General features: G+C 34.6%; 2 protein-coding genes across 2 annotated transcripts in view; both read left to right on the plus strand.

Annotated features, from left to right (window-relative positions):
* The window catches only part of LOC127411940 (serum response factor-like), an 896621-nt gene that overhangs the window by 75788 nt on the left and 809792 nt on the right, over positions 1 to 11041 (plus strand). The window lies entirely within an intron of this gene.
* On the plus strand, positions 1600 to 8795 carry LOC127412002 (transmembrane protein 254-like). Its single transcript, XM_051648009.1, has 4 exons — positions 1600 to 1765; positions 7044 to 7147; positions 7247 to 7306; positions 7579 to 8795. The coding sequence occupies exons 1-4, from the start codon at positions 1679 to 1681 to the stop codon at positions 7700 to 7702; spliced, it is 375 nt and encodes a 124-aa protein (XP_051503969.1). The 5' UTR covers positions 1600 to 1678; the 3' UTR covers positions 7703 to 8795.

An 11041-nucleotide genomic window follows, 5' to 3' on the forward strand; every position in this document is an offset into this window, starting at 1 on the left:
TATGCTGATAAAGATGAACATTTTGAGTTCATCTTCACTGTATGTGCTCAGAAATATTTTTTGAAGTTAGTTTTATAATGTTTAGGAGATTGTGTGACAGTAACACTGGTTCTTTTGTTGTAAGACTTGGATAATTGTGTGATGTTTGATTTCGGACACAGCAAATGTACAGACCTTTTTGTAATAAAAATGGATCTTGACACAGTTGGCCTTTTCCTCGTTTTGTGACGGAGTTTGTGAAAACAAACTTAACGTGGTTTAATTGTAATATTTCTATTAAAACAACGGTGAATCTTTAGGTTTGCTGTTTCAAAAATGTATGGTACTGTGTTTGTACCAGATACATAGTAATAGCAATACCAATACCGTGGTACTTTATTCAATGGTAATACCATGGTACTTTAAATACCATGCTAATGATTTGTATATTCATATGTCAAAGTGTTTATTTCAAGGTACTGGTACATGTTCAAAAATACATAACCCTGAGAAAACTTCTTAATGTTCTTGAATTAAAAATTCACAATATTTGTAAAAAATATGTACTGGTATATCTTTTTTTTTTTACTTTGAATGAATGTTGCATTTATATAGCACTTTTCTGACACCACACTCAAAGCACTTCACACAGTGAACAAGGGATTCTCCTCAACAATCACCAGTGTGCAGCATCCACCTGGATGATGTGACGGCAGCCATAGTGCGCCAGTACGCTCACCACACACCAGCTGTTGGTGGAGAGGAGAGAGTAGAGTGATGTAGCCAATTCGGGAATGGGAAATATTAGGAGGCCATGATTGGAAAGGGCCAATGGGGGGAATTTGGCCAGAACACCAGGGTTACACCACCTAGAAAACCATGTTTTAATACAGTATACTGTATGCATATAGTAACCATGATTTTACTATAGATTAACCGTTTAATCTAGTGGTTACTATAGTTTTACTACAAATACCATGGTATTGAAAGTAATGATTAAGCTGCGTACACTCATGTATTTAAAAATTTTTTTTTTAAAAATAGACATTTATTTGGTACAGTAAATTTTTTCAAGGTAAAATAACTATTGTTTTTAATCACTAAACAGTTTGTTTCATAGTTAAGTGTTTTTAGATGAATTTGTGGTCCAGGGACATAAAAGTGCCTCACCCAAGAGCATATATATATATATATATATATATATATATATATATATATATATATATATATATATATATATATATATATATATATATAGTGTATTTCTATATATACTTATATTTTCTATTCACTTTTTATTCTATTGTTTTATTTATTTATTATTATCTCTGTCTTGTTTGTGCACCGGAAGCGTCCGTCACCAAGAAAAATTAAAAGATTCCTTGTATGTGTAAGCACACTTGGCAATAAAGCTCATTCTAAAAATTTAAAACCAAATTGGACTACGAACGTGATACGTGTATTTTAAAATAAATTTAAAAAAGATATCTCATGTTTATAATCTCGGACAACAGTTGTCAGTGACCCATGTTCTTTATTTTCATTTCGTGTATTTATGCGTTAATTCGGGACTTTTACCTTGTAAAGTGACGCCGTACGTCACTTCCTGTGCTGGTTGTGTATGCAGAGAGAGTGGATTCTGGAACTAGTGCAGCAGTAGTTACACTAGTTAGTCCGCTTGAACTAGTGCAGTTTAATCATGGCCAAAAGTGACAGCAGCGCGTATTTCAGGAGATCGAGTCTGTTCTGGATAGTAACTGTGACTCTTTCTCTGGGATTTTACACGGTAAGGAGAAACTTTAATGAATTATTCACACATAAATGATGGACCATAGCAGAGTATCATGTTGCCAACGTGTCAGCGTGTTTCTTTTTTTTTTTTTAAACCGTATTCACCGAAATGTTAAACTTTAATCGTCTTAATTCAGGGTTTGTACAAGGTGCTTGAAGTACCTGAATTTGGCTTTTTTAAATGTAAGTCCTGGAAAACCCTTGAAAATATTTATTTATTTATTTATTTATTTATTTTTACAAAGAGGTGCTTAAAAAGTGCTTGATCGAAAATCGTAAAATGCGTTGCTTAAATCATTGAATAAATAAAATGTATTTATTTATTTTCGGAAAAACACGACGACAAATCACTATACCGCTGCTGAAGCTGTCACGTGACCCATGTTACTTTTGGCAGCGCTGTTCAGAATGGGCCAATCAAAATCACAGCGCTGTTCAGAATGGGCCAATCACAATCAACTCTTACTGGAGGATTAAAAAAAAAAATATTTTATAGATACTGCTGTGGCGGATTTAACAAGTATAAATCCTTACAACTATCAGTTTTAATTGCAAATTATTCTTCAGAGTGAAAAAATGAGATGAGATGTAAAACGTCCTGAGATTTGAATGCAGATCAATGAAGATTTAGTTTTGTGAGTAGAGCCCCTTGTGTAAAGACAGCGTTGTGTCTCATAAAATAGGTGATTTCTGACAACATTTAGGTCAATATATTTTAGTCATGAAAAACTTTAAAATAGCGAAAAAAGAAAATTAAAACGTATAATTCTATAACATAACCTTTAATGAAATGACTCTGTTTTGCTAATTGTTTTGAAAATATATTTGAAATTGTCAATTGTCTGAAAAATATCCTTGTCCCCTTCATCAGGTACACCACTTCTATGACATTTAAAGTGTTAATTTTGTACTTATTTTTAATATAAGCATTAGTGCCAAACAAGCATGCAATATATATATATATATATATATATATATATATATATATATATATTATTCATAATTTAAATAATTTAAAAATAATGTTTGTCCCTTAATTTCATGGCATTGGTGTTATCAATGATAAAACCTTTTTAAATTTTAATTTTAAATGTAATTTTTTTTTTTTTATTATTATTATTCAAAAAATTGTGGAAAATAATTTTTAAGGTCAAAGTTCAGAGGCTGCTCAAATATGCATAAAGTGATTTTTCCCAGCATGTTAAAAAGTTATTCACATTTTAACTAATATTTTCACACCACATTGAACCCTCAAAATGTGGTGTTGTAACCCATTTAACCCTCAGTAGTGTTAACTATAAGTAAATTAAATAATAAAAGAAATAACAGCAGTCAAGTTTTCCTTTATGAATGAAAATAAAAGTAATAAAATGTTTACCTTCAGCGTTTATAAGCAAAAACTGAACTGAATGGAAAATTTTAATATTTTGTAAGTTGGAAAGTCAAGCTTTTAAAAAATGACCCATTTATAATTTGGGTCAGTTCCTCTCATAAATCTGTGTGACTTTAGGGAACATGAAACACACGAGTCATATGGACTACTGTTTACAGTGTGTTGTAATGAGCACACTACAATAACACATCAATTTCATCATGAATGAACCAAGAATTGTTACTGTGAGAATATGTAGTTAAAGATGCACATTGAGATATGTTGTACTTGTAATAAGTAATAAATAAACTGAATGAATAAAATATTTTTATTTAAAATGAACAAATAAAGAATTAGTTTTAATGACGTCTCAAGCATAGTCCTTAAAAACAAATAAAAATGTGCTTGCAATTAACTTTGAAGCATCTGTACGAATCCTGATATTTGATTGTCAGTAAAGCTGTAGAAGCTTTAAAGTCAAATGGTTTATTGTGCATGCAAAGTATGCATACTCATCCTGATGATGGATAAGAGGAAGGGTGAATAAACAAACCAGTGTGGATATTTGAGTGAACTTTAACACAGTAGTGTACTACCTGACCTGATCAAAGTCCTGCACTCTCATTATAAACATTCATATGTGATCATAACAGCTCACCTGAACAGGTACACACACACACACACACACACACACACATGCACTTTTATAGTGTCAGTCTGCCTCTAACAGGACTCAATGGGCAAAAAACTAGCAGAATGAATTTCTTTGTAAATTATAAATCTGTTCTGAGGTAAACTGTTGCATTTAATTAAACGGGACATTTGACGTGGTTTGACGAATAATGTTCACAGAAATCCTGTATGCTCTTATTTCATGAAAAAGGTCCATTGAGCTGAAAGGATGTGTTAGTATAATGATATCACACTGGGCCCAGAGAACCGCTGAGTGATCAGTTTTCACTCTTTTACACTGATCTGGGACCTGCTATCACAATGAAAAGACAGGGCTAAGGTCAATCCCTTACAACAACAAAAAACATGGTAACCACAGTTTGTTATTTTTTGTTAAACTGCGATAATAACGTGGTGTTATCCGCCAATATCGAAAAAGAAATGAAGCAAAATGGCATAAATTCCACAGAGATGGAAAGAAAGCTTCTTAAACTGTTTGAATGGTAACCTTAATATACTTCGATCCGTTACCACAGGATAAACGTTTGAGGTAAAGTGTCTAGAATGTCGTTTTGTTTCTTTATAACTAATTTCTTTCAAAGTCAGGCTTCACATTCATATACGTAAATCAACAGGCATATTACCGACACTTTAGTCCGTTAAAACACGCCTTACCTTATGCCTAAATGTTATGACTGTCATATGTTGTTTTTATAACTTGTATAAGTAATTGATGTAGTTTGTTATGTGGTAAAAGTGTCTTGCCTCCGAAATCCTGTAAGACCCGCTGTTCGCGGGCTTCTCCAGTCAGTTGAACGGCTTTGGCGCGAATGTGAAATTTAAATGTCGTGCGCACAAAGTTTTCCATTCACGAAGTTTAAATAATAATAATGAGAATAATAAAAATTGTTTTTTTTTTACATAAATCGCCATTTATTTAATTTAAATGTATACTAATGCCTGTAATAAAACATATAACAACATTGCATGTACGTTTCAGTCTAGCTTTGCTTTCATAGTTAAAATACGTTATGTGGACATTTTTAGTTTACTTTAAAGATGCAAGTTTTACTCCACAAGAAATTAATAGTAATTTTGAAACATATGTATAAAATCATGAGCTTGTATTTATGCACTTATTTTCAAGTTTTCAAAAACTTTTTATTTTGGTTGTATAGAATTAAGATCTTAATTAAGATAATTTAACTTTTCTTAAAAGTTGCTGTTTAGTACTGATCATTTTTTGTCATCCGAAGAAGTTAAGTAGCTTTTTTTCTGGTCACATATCAGGGTATCAAGAATGGAAAAAAAATTCTTGTTGAATATTTATGGAGCAACATCATTTGTGTGAAAAGAAATAATAGCTGAAGGTTGTTTTGATTCAAATTCATTAAAAATTTAATAAAATAAATGTGGCGAGGGAGTCTTTAACCCCTCCTTTAGGGTACAAGGCCCCCAGGGGGGTTAAAGTGATATTGTGTAAATATAGGGGCAATAGTTATAGGGCAAAATTGGTCAATTTAAGCGAATACTTTTCAGACAGCAAGATCCTTTTTTTAAAAAACAAATTAAGATAAAACTTCAGAAAAGGGTTAACCATTTCCTGTTAAAAGTGCTGTAAGCGATTTCAGCCATTCTACTTACCACAAGACTGGATTAGCCACGCCCCCTCTTTCCAAATCCCCACCCTCCAAAAATACCAAATGAGCTTTATTGAGACCAACATCGTGCAGAAACGGTTGTTAAAACAACAGTAGTAAAACAGCGCCCTCAGCTGACAACTGTTATGAACAACATGGCATAAAAATGGCATTAAGCCTCAATAATTCGCTGCAACTACAATATTATGAGAACGCATGAAATGATTGACTTCTCGAGAGCGCCACTGTGTGCGGACACATTTTTATTTGCTGTTTACAGTCTAGAGCTGTCACAGAGACCGGAGAGACATCTTACGACACTTATTTCAGTAATATCTTTCAGGGAGTAGAATTTTTTTTTGCGTACCTTTCCATGAAAAATCGTGTACAACACCTTTAATTTCAATCACATTTGGCATTTCAGAACATCTCAAGTATTCTATAAAGAAATGAATCTCCATTGTGATTGGATCAGTCAATGTGAGCCCACTTTAAACAAATCTATTCACCCCACTTAATGTATTTATGGGGGGTCTTTAGCTCCTGCAGCAGGGGGGCTTTACCCTAAATACTATCCTTTCACTTATTGGACAGTTATTACAATTTTTATTTAAAGGTGCTGTAAGCGATTTCAGCCGTCCTACTTCCACAAGAATGAGCTGTTGGATTAGCCACGCCTCCTCTTTCCAAAACCCCGCCCTCCAAAAATAACAAATGAGCTTTATTGAGACCAACATCGTGCAGAAACGGTTGTTAAAAACAACAGTAGTAAAACAGCGCCCTCAGCTGACAACTGTTATGAACATCATGGCATAAAAATGGCATTAAGCCTCAATAATTCGCTGCAACTACAATATTATGAGAACGCGTGAAATGATTGACTTCTCGAGAGCGCCACTGTGTGCGGACACATTTTTATTTGCTGTTTACAGTCTAGAGCTGTCACAGAGACCGGAGAGACATTTTACGACACTTATTTCAGTAATATCTTTCAGGGAGTAGAATTTTTTTTTTGCGTACCTTTCCATGAAAAATCGTGTACAACACCTTTAATTTCAATCACATTTGGCATTTCAGAAGATCTCAAGTATTCTATAAAGAAATGAATCTCCATTGTGATTGGATCAGTCAATGTGAGCCCACTTTAAACAAATCTATTCACCCAATTTAATGTATTTATGGGGGGTCTTTAGCTCCTGCAACAGGGAGGGTTTACCCCTAATACTATCCTTTCACTTATTGGACAGTTATTATAAAACGTTTGATTTAATCACCATGAACAAAACTGAAAATGACAAATAAGTGTTTTGTCTCAAAATACATGTATTATCATTAGCTACATATATTTGCAAGATTTTAAAAAATAATTAAATATTTGATCAGCCCCATTGCACACTACTGCCCTGTAACCTATCTACAACCAAAATGCAACGTTGTGAAATGTTGGAAAAACTTTTTTTGCTTGCTGGTAAGAACTTGAAGTGTTACTTTCAGCTATTTGAGGCTATTTACATGGCTCATTATAGCACAAAGACACCAAACCAAAGCTCCACCACTGATGCAGAGATTTTATAACTGTTATATTTCAGTGGACAGTTTTTTGGCCGCAGGATGTTCCATATGGCAGTCTCGGTCCTCTCGGTGCTCTGGCCAAACATTTAGTTGACTATCATTATTCTGTCATGTACTATGGGTAAGTGTCATATTGTGATGTGTCCACAATCATTTCATACTTCTACATTATTTAGGGCTGAAACTGTGATGGCGTGTGTTACGGCCGTTTGTATTTCAGATGGTGGTTGACTTGGGTCATTCATGTGTGTGAGGCTCTTTATGCGCTAAAGGTTTGCAGGTAAGACTCTTTTTCTCTCTTTGTAATAATAAAAAGTAGCTAGTTGAGTAGCAAACTCATGCCATAACTGCACAGTCAAGCTGCTTGGTCTTTTCTACCAATTGGTGGCAGTAGAGCTCATTAGATTATTGTTTAGGGACTGGCTAAATACTGTTACATATATACCACCATACTACTCTTACTATATATGCTGTATATAGTATGTACTGTGCACAGAATTAGTTATGTCCTTTGATATGTATGTGATGGAATGAATCAATGCTTGTTTGCAGTGATAAAGGCATTGACAGCACGTCAGCACGTTTGATGTGGTTTGGTCAGACCTTCTTGTTTGGTATCGCATCTCTGAGTCTTCTGCTCAAATACAAGCCTGACACTCGATCCAAACAGCAGTGACCAGTGACAGAATTGCAAAAGAGGATACCTCATATTCCAGATGAAGACAACAGAAGCACATTTTCTGATAAATCTCCATGAAGAATGATGACTGAGACCTAGAACACAGCAGCTGAACAGTAGAGGTTATATATTAAGAGTATTTCTGTGTGGAAATCTTGTTCTGAAACAGCCTTGTTATCCTCGAAACTTATCACATCCATCTGAGACCTTGCAAGTTTCGACGAGTCTAAATGAGTTTTCTGTGGTAATCAATATTATGCCACAAATGCTGTTAAGATGTATTTGACCAGGAAGATTCCTTTAAGTGCTCTTAGTTAATGTTGGTGCTGTATGTGTCCACACTAATCCATTTTGACTCAACATTTGTGCCTCTCATCTACACTGGAACGGCCTTTTCCTCCACCGAAAATGGAGACTTTTGAAAATGCTCTCCATAACAGTGATTCGTATCGCCTGTTTTCTGTTTCTGGTCTCAAGACGCAATGTAAAACTAACCGAAATGAGCAATCCAGATGGAGAACAACAACCATTTAGTTTTATTTGGAGTAAAAGTTAATTTCACGCTCAACTTGTGCAGTAGTTGGCTGTCATAATTCAAAGTAATGATATCAACGTAACTAATCTCGGACCATCGCTTCATGTCATCTATATACTCAGATGAGGCACTGTAAAAACAAAACGGTCATCTTGATTCTGTGAAGTAGAGCCATATGTTTTTTGACTATATCTACAAATGTAATACTTTACCCGCTAAGATTATACGCCGATGCGGGTGAAAACACTGGAGACCGGAAACTGAAAACAGGCGAATCTTCGTCCAGGAAAAAGCTTGATGTTCGGAAACTGAAAACGGAGGTTTCAAACTTTAGATCAGTGTTGATGTGGACAAAGTAGTAGACTGTCTTTGATTCTGAACTCAAACACTAAACATTCCTGATAAAGAATGCAAAATCTACAGTATTTACAGTTCAATCATTATATTTCATTTCCAGATTTTTTTATTTTTTATTATTAAAATGTAAACGTGTGAAGATGGAGTGGTTTGAAACCTTGATTCTTTTAAAACAAATAAAGCTGTGAGTGATTTGAACATGTTTATGGGATATAACTGCATTATAAAACCCAGTTGACTAAAGTCATGACATGGACTCAATCTATAACTCTTGATAGATTCTTATAAGATCCATATGATTTGGGAATTCAAATGTTTTTGTTTTTTATCATCTGGTTGTGATTTTCACTCTGGCAGTTCTAAAATCAAATCAAAATCTGCTCTAGAACACATTAAAAATCCATATTTGAATCTGGATGTGAGCTAGAACAAGAGCTTCATCAGTGAATATGAGTAAATAATGAATAATGAATGAAATTTGGGTCTGTTCCTCACACAAAGATATCATATGTTTTTAGAGGACTTGGAATATAGTGCACAAATCAAATAGATTACTTTTATGGTACTTTTTATTTATTTTCAATTTGGGCTTGACAAACATGGTTGCTATGGTGATTCTAAGAAGAATGAAGAATCAAACCAATTGTACATACAGTGCATAGTGAATAAGACGTTTACTTATAGCACACGTGAAGCGCTTTTACTTTGAAGTTGCACTCATGTACTCGTGCGGATCCAGCGCGAGCAGAAATCTCACAGTTTAAACAACCTGGATCGCCTGCTTGGATTGTCACGGACTGACTGTCATGATTTGTAAATTAGAGGATCTTTTGATCCTGATCCTGAAGTTTTTGATTCTGGCTGATGGAATACACGCTTCAGAGGAAGATATTAGATGAGCGCTCGAAAGGAAGAAAACGCTGGATTTTCATGAGGTTCATGATTTACCTCTGTTTCAACCAGATATCTGCATATTGCAGACAGTGTATAAAAGATAATAGTTTTATTGATATTTGCCTTTTATCATTAGACAAGTTACAGGGAACTGTTGAGGAGAGACTGTTAGAATACGTGCTTTAGAGGATAATAAATGAGCGCTACACAGGATGCTGGATCTGCTCAAGTTTTGTGAGGTTGGTTTATTACATCTGTTTAAATGAGATCTGTGCATATTTTCAGACGGTATATGATATTAGTGTTATTGATATTTGCCTTTTTATCATTAGATAAGACAGATAAAAGTAACAGGGAACTGTTGAGGAGAGAGAGGGAGAATGAAATGGTCGAGCACTTTAACATTATGAGCTCAAACGCGTCTGCCGCAGCTCTGATATGCGGACCATTTAAATGAGACTGTGTTGCACACCGGTCTGTTATTGTAGTGATACGATGGCACGTAACAACAAAACGAACCGTGACTGGCTGTTTACATGTCTCAGTAGCTTCACGTGCAAACAGGTGATTCTCAGTGGCCTCAAGAAACAAATCGGCCAAACAGGAAAATTTATCGGCCGATACGATAATTTAAAAAAGTCAGAATATCGGCCTCAGTGATATATCGGTCGACCACTAGTGCTGTCTGTCTGCACTGGTCTCAGAACAGTTTGAAATGCACCTTATTTTCATCCTAACTCCATATAAAGCCTCTGAAAGACACATTTTCCAGTTTTTGCATGAATACATTTATTCTCAGTGTGATAATGTACAGTAAATATAGGAATGCATTTACTAATGTTAATGAATAGAATTGTATTGCACAGAGATAACAAAATAAAATATAATAAAATGTATGTTAAAATGAAGCATAAATGACCCACAGATGTGTTAAAGTTATTCAAAATAACTAACATGTTTTTTCTACTTTTGAGGAAATGTGGTGCCAGTGTACACGTATGTGGACATCATGTTTATCAGGGCGCTGACGAGCGATAAATGAACGGATCTTTTAAAGCGGTGTATCAAATGAAACTAGAGACTCTACTCTTTACAACCAAACAGGTTTCAATGAAAAACCTTAACGAGATTTCTTACCAGAGGCACTTTTGTTGGCGCTGCACATGTAGAAGCGCTTCAAGGAAATCAACGTCATTTTGTTGTGTCATGTGACTCGGTGCGGCAGAAGTTTAACCCTTAAATGACAGTCTAGAGTCTTGTGAACAGTATTCAGTCAGTTTAAATTCATTTAAATTATGTGTTGCCTATAGCAAAGCCAAAATACAATGTCCACACATGTGGACGCGGGGTCGCACGAGGATACATCATAGTAGTACTCGCGTGGTACTGCCTTTCATTTTTGCTGATTTTAATAATAAAAAAAAAAAATGATTTGTACAACTGTAATAGAGTAAAAGAATTGTCTGTGTTGCAGTAATGAGAATCATCAATAAACATAATGAGAATAGTAAAAGTAAAAGGTCTGGATGCATTATAGCAATGAGAACTGA

This window comes from Myxocyprinus asiaticus, chromosome 21, assembly GCF_019703515.2.
Source record: "Myxocyprinus asiaticus isolate MX2 ecotype Aquarium Trade chromosome 21, UBuf_Myxa_2, whole genome shotgun sequence".
Lineage (NCBI taxonomy): Eukaryota > Metazoa > Chordata > Actinopteri > Cypriniformes > Catostomidae > Myxocyprinus > Myxocyprinus asiaticus.

Excerpts from the sequence above, each read along its gene's own strand:
- LOC127412002 (XM_051648009.1), top strand. The coding sequence starts at position 1,679 with ATGGCCAAAAGTGACAGCAGCGCGTATTTCAGGAGATCGAGTCTGTTC. Across the intron at positions 1,766-7,043 it reads TTTCTCTGGGATTTTACACG|TGGACAGTTTTTTGGCCGCA; the intron begins GTAAGGAGAAAC and ends GTTATATTTCAG. Across the intron at positions 7,148-7,246 it reads TATTCTGTCATGTACTATGG|ATGGTGGTTGACTTGGGTCA; the intron begins GTAAGTGTCATA and ends TTTGTATTTCAG.